The sequence below is a fragment of the Bos indicus genome, chromosome 16, assembly GCF_029378745.1.
Source record: "Bos indicus isolate NIAB-ARS_2022 breed Sahiwal x Tharparkar chromosome 16, NIAB-ARS_B.indTharparkar_mat_pri_1.0, whole genome shotgun sequence".
NCBI lineage: Eukaryota > Metazoa > Chordata > Mammalia > Artiodactyla > Bovidae > Bos > Bos indicus.
Window position 1 is genome coordinate 5,881,455 of NC_091775.1, and position 17,079 is coordinate 5,898,533.

General features: G+C 36.6%; 2 protein-coding genes across 2 annotated transcripts in view; both read right to left on the bottom strand.

The window, feature by feature from the left end:
* The window catches only part of LOC139176527 (complement factor H-like), a 174,598-nt gene extending 158,601 nt beyond the window's left edge, over nucleotides 1-15,997 (bottom strand). Inside the window, exon 1 of the mRNA XM_070768850.1 lies at nucleotides 15,856-15,997. Coding sequence (XP_070624951.1) covers nucleotides 15,856-15,913 — 58 coding nt within the window. The 5' untranslated portion in view covers nucleotides 15,914-15,997. The remainder of the gene's footprint in view (nucleotides 1-15,855) is intronic.
* The window catches only part of LOC139176529 (complement factor H-like), an 83,883-nt gene that overhangs the window by 57,913 nt on the left and 8,891 nt on the right, over nucleotides 1-17,079 (bottom strand). Inside the window, exons 3-4 of the mRNA XM_070768853.1 lie at nucleotides 9,999-10,187; nucleotides 9,400-9,574 (exon numbers count right to left, since the gene is read on the bottom strand). The gene's annotated coding sequence lies outside the window, so the exon portion shown is untranslated. The remainder of the gene's footprint in view (nucleotides 1-9,399; nucleotides 9,575-9,998; nucleotides 10,188-17,079) is intronic.

Below are 17,079 nucleotides of genomic sequence, written 5' to 3' on the forward strand. Positions count from 1 at the left end.
CTACCTGGCAAGGATTTTATTCAACATTGATGGAAAAGTTAAAATCTTTACAGACAAGCAGAAGTTATGAGAATTTAGCACCACCACACCAGCTTTACAACAAATATTAAAGAGACTTATAAACATAAGACAAAGGAAAGACCTACAAGAAACACAAAATAATTAAGAAAATACTAATTGGAACATATAGGATAATATTATAATAGGAAAATGCTAATACTGTAAATAATTACTTTAAATGTAAATGGATTAAACTCTCCAACCAAAGATACAGATTAGCTGAATGGATACAAAAACAAGACCCATATATATGCTGTCTACACAAGACCCACTTCAGACTTAGAGAAACATACAGACCGAAATTAAAAGGATGGAAAAATATATTCCATGAACATGGAAATCAAAAGGAAGTTGAAGTGGCAATTCTCATTTCTGACAAAACAGATTTAAAATAAAGAATATTATATGAAATAAAGAAGGGACATTATATAATGATCAAGAGATCAATCCAAGAAGAAGACATAATTCTATACATTTATGCACCCAACATAGAAGCATCTCAATGCATAAGGCAATAACTAACACACATAAAAGGGGAAACTGACAGCGATAAAATAATGGTAAGGGATGTTAACACACAATAGTTGTAAGGGGTGTTAACAATGGACAGATCATCAAAACAGAAAATTAATAAGGAAACATGAACCATAAATGAAACATTAGACCAAACGGACCTAATTAATATCTTCAGAACTTTCCACCCAAATGCATAAGAATACACCTTCTTCTCAAGTATGCATGGGACATTTTCCAAGATAGACCGTACCTTGGGTCACAAATCAAACTTCAGTACATTTTAAAAAATTGAAATCATATGAAGCATCTTTTCTGACCACAATACTATGAGAATAGATATCAAATAGATGGGAAATGGTAAAAACACAAACACTTGGAGATTAAACAATATGCTTTTACATAACAGACTGGTTCCTGAATGAATCAAAAGGGAAATCAGAAAATTCTTGAAGCAAATGACAATGAAAACACAACAACTCAAAATCTATGGGATGCAGCAAAACAGTTCTAAAAGGGAAGTTTATAGGAAGAAACAAGGAAAACATCAAAGAGAAAACCTAATTTACACCCAAAGCAACTCGATAAAGAAGGGCAAAAAACAAATCCAAAGTTAGTAGAAGGAAAGAAATTCTAAAGATCAGAGCAGAAATAAATGAAAAAGAAAGGAAGGAACAATAGTAAAGACTAATAAAACTAAAAGCTGCTTCTTTGAGAAGATAAACAAAATTGACAAACGATTAGGCAAACACATCAAGAAAAAATGGGAGAAGAATCAAATCAACAATATTAAGAATGAGAAATGGGAGGTTACAACAGAAATACAGGAATACAAATGATCATAAGAAGGTATTATGAACAACTATATGCCAATAAAATGGACAACCCGAAAGAAATGGATATATTCTGAGAAAAGTTCAATCTTCCAAGACTGAACCAGGAAGAAATAGAAATTATGAACAAGCCAATTACATGCACTGAAATTGAAAATGTGATTTAAAAAAAGCTCTCAAAAACTTAAAGCACAGGGCCTGATGGTTTCACAGGTGAGTTCTCTCAAACATTTAGAGAAGAGCTAATAATATTCCTATAAAGCTCTTTCAAAAAAACTGCAGAGAAATGAGCACTACCAAACTCATTCTACAAGGCCATCATCACCCTTATACCAAAACCAGACAAAGACAACACAAGAAGAAAACCACAGGCCAATATCACTGATGAAAATAGATGGAAAAATCCTCAACAGAACACTAGCAAACAGAATTCAAAAATACATTAAAAAGATAGTACACCATGATATGGAGAAGGCACTGGCCCCCACTCCAATACTCTTGCTTGGAAAATCCCATGGATGGAGGAGCCTGGTGGGCTTCAGTCCATGGGGTCGCTAAGAGTTGGACACGACTGAGTCACTTTCACTTTTCACTTTCATGCATTGGAGAAGGACATGGCAACCCACTTCAGTGTTCTTGCCTGGAGAACCCCAGGGATGAGGGAGCCTGGTGGGCTGCAATCCAAGGGGTCCAATAGAGTCAGACACGACTGAAGTGACTTAGCAGCAGCACAGGACACCATGATGGCAACCATCAACTTGCGTTTATCCCAGGGATGCAAGCATTCTTCAGTATACACAAATCCATCAATGTGATATACAATATTAAAAAATTGCAAGATAAATTCATATGGTAATCAAAATAAATACAGAAAAAGTTTCTGAAAAATTTCAACACCCATTTATGATAAATATTCTTCAAAAAATGAACAAAGAGGGAAACTATCTCAACATTTTAAAGGCCATATATGAGAAACCCAGAGCAGACATTATTCTCGATGATGAAAAACTGAAAGCGTACCCTCTAGGATCAGGTAAAGACAAGGGAGCCCACTGTCACCACTGTTAGTCAGCATTGTTTGGAAGCCTTAGCTACAGCAGAGGAGAAAAAGAAATAAAAGGAATCCAGATTGGAAAAGAAGAAGCAAAACTCTCATTGTTTGCACACAGATGATATTACACCTAGAAAACCCAAAAGATACTATCAGAAAATTCCAAGAGGTAATCAGTGAATTTAGCAAAGTGACAAGATACAAAATGAATACACAAAAATCACTTGAATCCCTATGTACTAACAATGAAACATCAGAAAGAGAAATTAAGGTATCAATCCTATTTACCATTGCAACAAAAAGAATAAAATGCCTAGGAATAAACCTACTTAAGGAGAAGTAAGAGCTGTATACAGAAAAGTATAAGACGCTGAGGAAAGAAATCAAAGACAACATAAACAGATGGAGAGTTATTCCATTATCTGGGGTTGGAAGAATCAACATTGTGAAAATGACTATGCTACCAAATATAATCTACAGATTCAATGTCATCTGTATCAAATTACCAATGGTGTTTTTCACAGAACTAGAACAAAAAGTCCCACAATTCATAGGGAAACATAAAAGACCTGAATAGCCAAAGCAATCTTGAGAAAGAAAAATAGAGCTAGAGGAATCAACCTTCCTGACTTTGAACTGACTACAAAGCTATAGTCATCCAGACAGTATGGTACTGGCAGAAAAATGGAAATATAGACCAATGGAACAAGACAGAAAGCCCAGAAATAAACCCACACACCTATGGATAGCTAATGTTTGAAAATAAGTAAGAATATACAATGAGGCAAAGAGAGTCTCTTCTATAAGTGCTGCGGGGAAAACTTGACAACTACATGGAAAAAAAATGAAATTAGACTACTTCCTAACACCATACAAGAAGATAAACTCAAAATGGATGGAAAACACAGGCAGAACACCTTATGTCATAAATCACAGCAAGATCCTCTATCACCCACCTCCTATAATAGTCGGGAAAAAAAAAAAAGATAATCAAGTGGGACATAATTAAACTTAAAAGCTTATCCAAAGCAAAGGAAATTATTAATAAGGTGAAAAGACAATGCTCAGAATGGGAAAAAATAACAGCAAATGAAACAACTGACAAAGGATTAATTTCCAAAAGATGCAAGCAGCTCATACAAATCAATGCCAAAAAAATAAAAGCAAACAACCCAATCAAAAAGTGGGAAAAAGACCTAAACTGACATATGTCCAAAGACCTACGGTGGCTAGTAAACACATGAATAGATGCTCAACATCACTCATTATTAGAGAAATGCAAATCAAAACTACAATGAGATATCACTTCATACCAATCAGAATGGCCATCATCAAAAAGTCTACAAACAATAAATGCTGGAGAACATGTGGAGAAAGGGCACCCACTTGCATTGTTGGTGGGAATGTAAATTGATACAGCCACTATACAGAACAGTATGGAGAGTACTTACAAAACAAGGAATAAAACCACTGTATGACCCACCAATCCCACTCCTAGGTATATACCCTGAGGAAAACAAGATGGAAAAAGACACATGTAACCCAATGTTCACTGCAGTTCCATTTACAACAGCTAGGACATGGAAGCAACATAGATGTCCATTGACAGATGAATAGATAAAGAAGCTGTGCTACGTATATACAATGGATTATTACTCAGTCATAAAAAGGAATGCACTTGAGTCAGTCCTAAAGAGGTGGATGAACATAGAGCCTAGTATACAGAGTGAAGTAAGTCTGAAAGAGAAAAGTAAACGCCGTATACTAACACATATATATGAAATCTAGAAATATTGTACTGATAAACCTATTTGCACAGCAGCAATAGAGACACAGACACTGAGAACAGACTTATGGACATGGCTGGCAGGGAGGAAGTAGAGGGTGGGATGTATGGAGAGGGTTAGCATTGAGATTTACACTACCATATGTAAAATAGACAGTCAATGGGGATTTGCTGTATGACTCAGGGAACTCAAACCAGAGCTCAGTAACAATCTAGAAGGGTGGGATGGGCAGAGAGCTGGGAGGGATTTTCATGTGAGAGGGGACATGGGTAAATCTGTGGCTGATTCTTGTTGATTTTTGGTAGAACCCAACTGTAAATCCTGTAAATCCTTCAATTAAAAATAAATAAATATAAAATAACCACCCACCCCTGAAATTCCGCATGCCAATGGACCCAGGAGGAGGCTCACTCATGCATGCATGAGGTAAAAGGCAGACAGATCTCTGTCTTGACTGTGATGCCTACAGTGGCTCATGAACCATCGCAATTCCCTCTCAGCTGCACTCCAGGAGTCCTGGAAAGCCTATCATAAAAATTCTTGCGTGGAGCTAAGTCCTTCTGTGAAACACCAGGTATTGACAAGAGGACCTCTGTCTGCTTCATTCACACACCCTTCCACCCTGTGGCCAGATCCCTGTGGTTACAACTGACTCAGAGGGAAGAGCAACCTTTGACAGACCACCAGTGAGCTTGCACAGAACTTTGGCTTAAATCTGTGACCCAGTACAGGAACACAAGATTAAGATTTAGTGCTACTTTGGGGGAAACAAACGACTGGCTGTCAGTACAAATTCTGGTGCACTAATGTATCTAGACAAGACATGAAGCACAGAAATTCTGACAAAACAGGGATGAGAATTGTCAGCAGGTGCCACTATAGAAGATCTGAGATAGCTGCAGAGTCTCTAGCCAGGTTGAAGGAAGTTATTTCTAACCCAAAGGAGACTGGTACTTGAATTAGAAAAACAGCACCACAAAACTTCAAAGAACATGAACCCAAAGTATCATGATACCAACATACTATAAACATCTTCAGTATTGACATCTGAATATTGGAGATCTGTGATTTATCCAAGGAAGAATTTGAAGTACCTATTTTAAATAACTCAGTGTGCTACAGAAAATGCAGTAAGAGAGTTGAACAAAAGCAGGAAAACATTAAACAAATGAACAATAAAAAATGGACAAAAAAACAGTTTAATAAAATGTACAAATCATAAAAAACCCAGAAACTCTGGTGCTGAAGATTCCAAAATGAAATGAAAAAATTCATTAAAGAGTATTATCCACAGAGTGAAAAGAGCAGAAGAATCTGTGAGATAGATGACATATCAGTTATCCTGTCAAAGGACATTAAAATCAAAACAAAAAAAAACATTATAACAAAACAATGAAAAAGAACAAAGAAAGGCTACATGATCTATGCCACATTGTCAATAGAACCAATTTGCAAATTATTGAAGTGCCAGGAGGAGAAAAGGAGATGAGGCAGAAAGCATATTTAAGGAGTAATGTCTGAGAACTTCCCAAATCAAGGATGATATTTGAATATCTAAGTTCAGGAAGCTTACAGGTGACCAAATCAAATCAACTTAAAAAATCCTCTATAACACATATTATAATAAAGTTGCAAAAATCAAAGAAAAAATGAGAAGCCTTCAAGCAGCATGAGGAAAAAACAAACAAGCTAACAAAACAAAAACTTGTAATTTACTACTTCAGTTCAGTTCAGTCACTCAGTAGTGTCTGCTTTGTGACCCCATGAACCACAGCACGCCAGGCCTCCCTGTCCATCACCAACTCCCACAGTTCACTCAAACCCATGTCCATTGAGTCGGTGATGCCACCCAACCATCTCATCCTCTATCGTCCCCTTCTCCTCCTGCCCTCAGTCTTTCACAGCATCAGGGTTTTTTCAAATGAGTCAGCTCTTCGCATCAGGTGGCCAAAGTTTTGAAGTTTAAGTTTCAACATCAGTCCTTCCAATGAACACCCAAGACTGATCTCCTTAAGGATGGAGTGGTTGGATATCCTTGCAGTCCAAGGGACTCTCAAAAGTCTTCTTCAACACAACAGTTCAAAAGCATCAATTGTTCAGTGCTCAGCTTTCTTTATAGTACAACTCTTACATCCATACATGACCACTGGAAAAACCATAGCCTTGACTAGACAGACTTTTGTTGACAAAGTAATGTGTCTGCTTTTTAATATTCTGTCTAGGTTGGTCATACTTTAATTCTAAGGAGTAAACATATTTTAATATCATGGCTGCAATCACCATCTGCAGTGATCTTGGAGCCCCCCAAAATAAAGTCAGCCACTGTTTCCACTGTTCCCCATCTATTTGCCATGAAGTGATGGGACCAGATGCCATGATCTTCATTTTCTGAATGTTGAGCTTTAAGCCAACTTTTTCACTCTCCTCTTTCACTTTCATCAAGAGGCTATTTGGTTCTTCTTCACTTTCTGCTGTAAGGGTGGTGGCATCTGCATATCTGAGGTTATTGATATTTCTCCTGACAATCTTGATTCCAGCTTGTGCTTCCTGCAGCCCAGGATTTCTCATGATGTACTCTGCATATAAGTTAAATAAACAGGGTGACAATATACAACCTTGATGTACTCCTTTCCCTAATTGGAACCAGTCTGTTGCTCCATGTCCAGTTCTAACTGTGCTTCCTGACCTGGAATTTACGAAGGAGCCCTCATTTGGATCTAAGAATATTTCTCAGCAGAAACCTAGTAGGCCAGGAGAAAGTGGGATGATATATTCCAAGTGTTGAAAGACAAAACTGCCGAAAAGAATATTTGAAAACATCATCCAGAAAAGAAAACAATATAAATACTTCACCTGACCAAACAATACTGAGAAAATTGAGCACAGCTAGACCTTCCTTGAGGAAGGCATGGCAACCCACTCCAGTATTCTTGCCTGGAGAAGCCCATGGACAGAGAACCTGTCTGGCTGCCGCCCATAGGGTCACAAAGAGTCAGACACAACTGAGGTAACTGAGCAGGCACACAGACCTTCCTTGCTGAAACACTAAAAGGAATTATTCAAGCTAAAGTAGAATAATGCCAATTAATTCCTTGAAAATACATAGTACACTGGTAAATTGAAGTGCATATTCACATTCAGAACACTATAGTACTTTGATATGGAATGTAAAACACTTAACTATTTAAGAGTTAAAGTGCAAGAATATAGAAGTAACTATAGCTACAATTATTTTTTAATTAAGGACACACTATAAAAAGAGGCAAATCATGACATCAAAAAGATAAAATGGAGAAGGGAAAAAGGAAGGAGATTTAATATATGGTTGACGTTCATATATTATCAGCATAAAACACACTGCTCTATCTGAAAGATGTTTTACGTAAATCTCTTGGTATATAAAGCAGGAATCCATACTAGATTCACAAATGGTAAAGAGAAGTTTATTAAACGCATACTACTATAACAAAAGTTATAGTAGTATTGTTACACTACTATAACAAAAGTCATGTATTCACAAAGGCAAGCAGTCAGAGGAAAGGAATTGGGGAACTCTAAAACATCCTGTTACAAAAGATAGTATTATCTTATCCTTATCTATCAATAATTACACTTAATATAAAGGAATGCGAGAGTGCATGCTAAGTAGCTACTGTTGTGTCTGACTCATTGAGACGCAATGGACTGTAGCCCACCAGGCTCCTCTGTCCACGGGATTTCCCAGGAAAGAATACTGGAGTGGGTTGCCATTTCCTTCTCCACTGTTTTCTTCTATCTCAATGAAGTTCTTAAGCTATTACTGTGAATTACTTATCAGACAAATCATCCATATCCGTTATTTGGGGACAGTAACTGAAAAACTATTGTGTTTCTCTGTTAAAATTTTAGTCCTTTGATGTCTGTGTCCCTTGAAGTCTCAGGTTGCTGTGTTTGCATTTAAAGAAACAGTTGCTCCCTCCTCTCTTTTGACTTGGGGAGGGAAGTACACTGTCACCCTGATAGGGATTTTGAGACTTTTTCAGACCTTTTTAAAGAGACACCTGTCCCATCTACTCAGTTCCTCCTAGGACAGAATTCTGGAGCTCGTATGCTTCTACCAACACAGCAAAGACAGTCTCTGTGCTGACAGTTTCCTGACTGCTTCCCTGGGGCAGTGCCAAATGCTCACATTCATGTGCTTTCTCACAGTCCCATCGGGACAGGTTAGCTTCTAGATGTACCACAGGCCATCTGCAAAGGTTTAGATGTCACTGTGGGGACCTACACAGGAGGCTGGCCCTGGGGAGGGGGATGTTGATGAGATGAGGGGCCCAGGGGTGAGCAGGACCACAAGCATGTGTCTGCAATGGTTTGGGGCTCCCTGGTGGGGTCTCCACGTGGTCAGTAGGACCCATGTCCCTTGAAGAATTCTAGCCCTGGATGCTGTGCTCCTGGCCTCTCCCTAACCCCCAGCCATGCAGGTGACCTCAGTGTCCTGGATAAGGGAAGAGAGAAGTGCGCTGGAAGATGAGGATGCCACTCTTGCTCACACACTCTTATTTTCCCCACAGGTAAAATCCTGTGCTGAGGGGTCTGTCTTGGCACTAAGCAGGGGCACTGCAGGGGCAAAATGAGACTACTGCTCTAACCCTCAGTGATGCATCCAGTCTTGAATCTTCATGCTCTAGCAGCATGCTGTCATTTCTCTGCTAGACTCCTGGACCCCCACAGAGATTCTCTTATCCACCAATGATGGTCAAAGTCTGTTTTATATCAGGAGAGATAGTGAGACTCCTGCCATCTTTCTGACCTCACTTTGTTTTTACAGGTTTCTTCTTTGTGGATCTTTTCCTATTTTGTTGAGTGATGTCTATCAATAGGTACATTTTTATATACTTATCAAAAAAAGATTGGGAACACGTGTAAACCCATGGTAGATTCATGTTGATGTATGGCAAAACCAATACAATATTGTAAAGTAATTAGCCTCTAATTAAAATAAATAAATTTAAATTAAAAAAAAGAAGTCTATAGGTACACTCATAGACACTTGTAAAAAATAAAATTAAATAGGTCTTTTGGCAAAACAAGAGGTTGATATAAACTTTTGGAGTGGATAATACAGCTGAGTCTTAGAAAATTATGAACTACTGGGATCTCAGCCCAGTTTACTCACTGACACGGATGCATCTGGGAGGAGGAGACCAGCCACTCTGTGCAGATCATTGTGTTCTGATTATTTTGAAGACTGTAGCCATGATAGCACCAAACCCTTACTGTTTCACCCTGTAAAATTTTTTTTTCGCTACTTGGGGTATATCCATTTTCCAAATTATTGAAAATACATTCTCCTAAGGATCATAAAAATAATATGATAGAAAAAAAAACCCAAAAATTTGTTAAAATAGAACCTTAAAGATTAACCTTATAGAATTTAAATGTGAATGCACAAATATTTAAATGTAATATGTAACAATAAAAATAAAAGCTACTACCACCTTTGTTACAAATGAAAATCAACATTCCATATTATTTTTCTTTAATTTATTATTAAAGTATGTATAAATGATGCAGATATTCTTATAAAGTCTCTATCTCACAGGATTTACATGAAGAGCCTCTAGTAAAGGGAAGATCTATTTGGATGTTTTTTTCATAGAACTCATCCCTTGGCCTTACTTTTGTTACACAACACTTAACTCTACTCACTTGTATACTTTTATCTCTTCACTCTTTCAAAGACGTATGCATATAAGCTTAAATAGGTTTACTTACTGAGGCATGGTTCTTCTGGAGACCATCCTTCTGCTGCGCAAGTCAGGTAATCCCAGGAATATTGTGAAGGAGGCACAAAATACTGATCACAATTATAGAGAAACTGTTGATTTACACGTGCTGGAAAGTATCTTCTGTATGAATGATATAGCTGTCCATGTTTTATTACTGGATAATTACATTGTTTCCCTTGGAATAAAAACAGTAGAAATAATGGTTTGCCTCATTATACAATCAAATTAGAAATTAACATTACCTCTATGAATTACATTCTTGTTCAGTTAATTACACTCACTACATTATGGTTTCTAGGAAAAGAAAAGTTATAGAAAACTCAGATGATTGAAGTATGTAAAGAGGTCCTTGATACTGAAGGTCAAATTATGTCTTGTGAGTCATATCATATAAAATTTGTATGTGGATTCTCTTGGTAGAAAACTATAGAGACTTATTAAATGAATTCTCCTTAAGTGCAGAAGTCCTAACCATGGTTGACTAAATTAGCATCTTAGTCAAGAGATGAAAGTACAGATTTTATCTTGTAGCTCATGTAGAAAGAAAACAGTGTTTTTTTTTTTTTTTCCAATTAACATTCATTACCTTAATTTTCTGTTTATTGGAAAAGTGATATATTTATATATAGAAAACCACAATAATTTTCATGGATCTAATCACACAGGAAAGTAACATTATTGTTTATCACTCAAACTAGATACTAGGCATCTTTTCCCTTGCTTGTCTAATAGGAGAAATAAACAATCAATGATTCTTAACTTCCAAATGGTTAAGATTAATGGAAACCCTTGTATGCTTGTGTCTAATTTTAATTGGAGAATGATGCAATTTTCAGTATTTCTTACAAATATTTTAAATGAGATATAACATAATTACAATTTATTTTTAATATATTTTGAGTAATTTTCGCATATATGCTTACTAAGTGAATTATAAACTTTGAATCTTTGCATATCTTAATCCCTTTTAGAAAGACTTGTCAATTATACAATCTCATGGCCTATAGTCTGCATCTCTTATCACTAATAGATTTCCCACACTTTTTTGAATTTCTCTACATTTTTTAGTTTGAAATTCTTATTTAGTTTTATTCCTCTTAAGTAACAGTCTAGGTTTCTTCCCACTACTTTTTGGAGATTAGAATAATTTCTCTTCATCCTTGAATTTTACAAATTTCACCATGTATGTCAAGATATGTGTATTTAACAATAATACCATGTTGGGTAAGCTTGAGTGTTTGTATTTGCAGGAGTCAAGTGAAAAGAACTCAACTAACTTTGTTATTACATTGTAGAGAGATTTCAGTCCTGATTATCTGAGTTCAGATCTAGTATATTTATTCACCTCATTTTGATGCTTCATAGAACATGAATTAGTAAAATAATCCACTGAGACTCACTTTCAAAAGGTACACAAAGAGGGCATAATTAAAAGTAAACATCATTACTATCACTGGCCTGAGCTATTTTCCTCCTCTCTTTTATTTGGTCACATGTGAATCTGTATTTGTCTCTCTAACCAGATCATTTATTGAAGCACATACAGTAGTCCACTATGGTCAGAGTGGCACTGACTTTGTCAAGACTCAGAACAACCTCATTCTCCTCTTACACTTCTGCCAATACAAGTTCTGGTCTCATGAGCAGGCTTGGCTATCCATCATAGTATTGGATCAGATTGATCTCAAAATTGATGAAAAGTATTCACTAAGTTTTAAAAGTGTTTCTAGTCATTCTGCATTTGTGCTGCTTATTCCTATGATCCAGGCCCAGGATCTTATAATTATCACAGCTAAATATCACGTTATTGAGTCCAACCTCACACATGGGCGTCTTTCTGAGTGATGAACCTGTCACTTTCATTACCTCAGTATCATTCCAGGCACATCTCCTCTGCTCCGTTAAACTGGTTGTTGATACAAAACAGCAATGGAGCAGGCCTGAGAACAAAATCCTGCATCTGATAATCAGCTTATTTAATGAAATTATGAATATCTGATAAACTATTTAACTGGCCAATTTCCTCATCTTGTCTACAAGAACTTTACAGTCCCTTGTGGGATAACTTTGCTGTGATATGAATACATTTGAGTTGATCTGCCATTTTCATAGGCTTCCCCTATGGCTCAGTGGGTAAAGAATCCACCTGTAATGCAGAAGACAAGGGAGATGTAGGTTTGATCTCTGGGTCAATCATATTCCCTTGCAGAAGGAAGTGGCAACGCATGCCAGTAATCTTGCCAGGAGAATTCCATGGATAGAGGAGCCTGGAGGACTATAGTCCAAAGGGTCGAAAAGAGTTGGAAATGATTGAGGGACTAGGCACACAGCATCATTTTCATAAATCCATCTTAAACAAGTTTAAATATCTTTAGTATAATTCTTATGTAGATTGAAATCTGTTTAGTACTGCTAACACCTTCATTTTAAAAGAAATTATGCTTCAAAAAATCATATTAGATTTATGCTTATAATTACTGTTAAGGTCATTGACCTGTTTTATAAAGTTACAGTTTTCTTTCATGGAATAACCACTTTGAGTGTGCCAAAATTTTCTGATGTACTGTTAGAAAAAAGTGTATTGTTACTATAGAGGCAGGAAAGAAGTTGAGGAGTAAAGAAAGCATCCCCAGAAAATACTCTGTTCAGTTGACCTGACGTTTTTCCATATGTGATGGTTTTAGGAAAGTCCACAATGCCTTCCACACTCCTCTCTCCAAATATTAGAGCGTAAGTCTTCTCTACTGAGCATGCAGGACTCAGTGACCATTTCTCATGATTACACATGACTGACGGGACAGTGTGACAAACTCATACCTGGTGTGGAGGCTTCCTCCTCCCTGTCTGTGGTCACTGGCCCTGATGAAAGCTAGCTATCTCTCAAGCAACCTTCACAGATGACCACGTGGTCAGGTGCTGAGGTCTCCTCCAAAAGCCAAGACAGTGAGCCAACCTGGAAGCAAAGCCTCCAGCCCAGCTGAGCGTCCAGGTGACAGTGGCCCAGGCCATTACCCAGTTGCCCCCCAAACAAAGTGACACATAACTAGCCAGAGAAGCCCTTTCCTGATTGTTGACCCACAGGAGCTCTAAAAATATGGAGGTGTGTTAAGTCAATGTGTTTTCTGGAAAATTTGTTAATTAGTACTATGAATCTAATAGAATGGCCATCCCAGTTGGTGCTAGTGGTAAAGAAGGAACCCCCTGCCAATGTAGGAGACATAGTATAGGCAGATTCAATCCTTGGGTTTGGATGATCCCCTGGAGGTGGGCATGGCAACCCACTCCAGTATTCTTGCCTGGAAAATCCCATGGACAGAGAAGTCTGGTGTGCTACAGTCAATGGGGAGGCAAAGAGTCAGACATGACTGAAGTGACTTAGCATGCAGACACGCAGGCATCTACAACAATAGGTGTTAGGTGATGTGAGTTTTATTAATGGTTTGAATCTGATATTACAATTATTCTGCATGCTAAAAAATTCATAAGTGCACCCATAAATTATGAAAAAAAACTCGCTTAAATATTCAAACATTTAGCTTTAAGACCACTTTTGGAAAGAGTTCAGTTGTTAATGAGAAGAAGTGTTGCACTGGAATATCTGGTGAAGATTTGTCAAAGTTTCACATTTCTCTTTCATATTGTGTACTCTTTCTCCTCTTGTTTGGAAATATGCCTGTAGTCTTATTCTAGTTGATTAATAAACCATCACTCATATACCTGAGAATCAGGAGAAACAACTCATGTCTGCCTGCTCCTCAGCAAGAATAATGATGATGCAGCCTTTCTTATAAGTGATCTGGGGCATGAGCTGCTTTTAATTGTAACACTAAGGAATAGACAGGAAGCTTTATTGTGCTGTAAATGTTGTTCACGAAGAAAATTGCCAAATGGACTAAAATAACATGCAACAAATAATGAGATGAATAATGCAGAGTGATGCATATTCTATTCACACCTTGAATTTCATGAGGTATCATAAAACTCATTAGAGTTTTCATTTACAAAACCTTGAAGACAAATGCATTATTAAAGAAAATGAAAGACAAAAACGTCATGATGAAGAACATATAAGTTTTATATTTTGAAGTAAAATCTTTGTTTTTAATATAATTTAATTACTTATATTAATACATTTATATAATTAGATTTTTGTTTCTCAATTTTTATTGGAGTTGCTTTAAAGGTTAGGTTCTGCTTTACACCAAAACGAATCTGTTATATGAATATATATATCCCCTTTTCTTGGATTTCCTTCCCATTTAGGTCACCAGAGAGCATTGAGTGGAGCTGCCTATTATACACAGTAAGTTCTCACTAGTTATCTATTTTATCCACAACAGCCAGGACATGGAATCAACCTAAATGTCCATCAACAGAAGAATAGATGCAGAAGAAGTAGTACATATATACAATGAAATATTACTCAGCCATAAAAAGCAAGGAAATTGTGCAATTTGCAGAGACATGGATAGAACTAGAAACTGTCATATAGAATGAAGAAAGTCAGAAAGAGAAAAATAAATATTGTATAATATTGCTTATATACGGAATCTAGAAAAATGCTACAGATGAACTTTTTTGAAAAGCAAAAATAGAACTACAGGCATAGAGAATGGATGTATGGATACAAGGGGACCCAAGAGTAGAGGGATGAATTGGGAGATTGAGCCTGACATATATACATTATTGTGTAAAAAATAGATAACTAATGAAAAGAACTTATAAGTTTAAAAATAAAAGTGACTTATGTATAGAAAAGTGACAAGTTTTTTATTTTTATTTTTTTAAGGCTGTCAACATTTACATTTCTCTCTAAAAATAATTCTAAATGTATTGGCACTACACTGGAAATTAAGACTGTATTCCACGTTTTGTAGAAGGAAAATGTATCTGGTACCTAAGCTCGTTTTTGCACTGGGATGACCCGGAGGGATGGTGGGAGGGGGGTTCAGGATGGAGAACACGTGTACGCCCCTGGCAGTTCATGTTGATGTGTGGCAGAACCAATACAATATTGTAAAGTAATTAGCCTCCAATTAAAATAAATAAATTATAATAAAAAAATAAAAACTAACAATGATGTTGCTGCTGCTGCTGCTGCTGCTAAGTCGCTTCAGTTGTGTCCGACTCTGTGAGACCCCATAGACGGCAGCCCACCAGGCTCCCCAGTCCCTGGGATTCTCCAGGCAAGAACACTGGAGTGGGCTGCCATTTCCTTCTCCAATGCATGAATGTGAAAAGTCAAAGTGAAGTCGCTCCGTCGTGTCTGACCCTTAGCGACCCCATGGACTGCAGACTACCAGGCTCCTCCATCCATGGGATTTTCCAGGCAAGAGTACTGGAGTGGGGTGCCATTGCCTTCTCCGAACAGTGATGTTAATGACTTTTAATTGATTTATTAAGCTATAATCACAATACAGTCAACTGAACATATTTAAAATGAGATTCGAACCTGCAAAAATCACCATATGTAAAAGTACAAAAATAACCATTGTTCTTCAGAACTTTCTCATATTACAAGTAAGACTCTCCTAAAACATTCTGGAATTATAATATACTTTTCTGTGACACATTTTCTATTCACATTTTCATGAGCATATTCACATGACCCCATAAACTACATGGAGTACCTTTTTGCGCTGTGGGACTCAGCTGACATAGAAAAGTATTCATTTTGTTTTCCCCTTTTAGGTGAATATCTCATCATTTTTCCATTAAGGTATTATGGTTATCTCACAGTGCAGACTATTTTAACCAGTTTATTCAATCAAAAATACACACAAAGGAAAGTAGATAGTTATATTTAGGAGGAAGGCTGAGTGTTCACATCTGTTTCAACTTACCCTGTCCATGAGCAGTGTAAAACCACAAGGTGAGAAGGACATTGATTAACAACAACATGTTAGATTTTCCCAATGGTACATTCACACAAATACTCCAGTTGCACTGTTTAGGGTTCAAAAATCTGCTTCATTTGCAGTTACCTAGTGTGACTGAATTTATGCATTACAATGAAGCTAGTTAATAAGTGCCATTTAGTAAATACCAAAGTTCAAAGTTTTGAAATGTCCCTAACTTGTTTCTGTTGGTAGTTTCACAATAAGTTATTGTATTCATCACCTGATATCTATGTGCACAACTTTCTGTGGCTAATATGGACTGGCTCCAAAGCCATATATCAGATACTAACTTTCAATAATAAATTTCAAGCGAGTAGGTGAAGTTTTTCCCAGCCATTTGGGTTGTCTGTATTTTCATGGACTTAGGAAAGTGAATAGATTAAAAAAAAATATATATATATATATATATATAGTAGATATTAAAAACAATCATATAAATTATAGCACAATCCCTTCATTTACATGCTATTTATGTGTGGGTTTTATGATTATCAATTTTTCCAATTTTGTTAACATATAATTGACATAAAGCATTGCATAATTTTCAGGTGTATGGCCTAATGATGTCATTTACATATATCCTGAAATGATTACAACAATAAGGTTTGTGAATATCCATCATCTCATATAGATATAAAATTAAAGAAAAAAAGAATTTGTGATGAGAACTCAGGACTTACTGTCCTATTAACTTTTATACTTAAGATACAGCAGAATTAGTCATATTAATCATGTTGTACACTACATCCTTAGTACTAATCTATCTCACAGCAGGAAGTTGGTACCTTTTGACTGGCTTCATCCAGTTCCCCTCTCTCCAGCCCTAGTCTATGGTAACCACAAATGAGATCTCTTTTTCAAAGTATTTGTTTGTTCTTTTAAGTACAGTTGGCCTACAACATTGTGTTAATTTGTGTTACACAGTGTAGTGATTCCATGTTTCTGTCCATTTCAAAATAATCACCACAGTAAGTCTAGTTAAAATCTAGCAAGATTTTAAAAATTGCATAATTATTGACTATATGCTCCACACTGAATATTTCATGTTTATGATTCATCTATTTTGCACCTGGAACTTTATCCCCTTAACCTCTCCCTCACCAGAGGATCTGGAGTGCATCCCCTTAAAAAGACACATACAGAATTGTTCATTGCAGCTTTATTCAT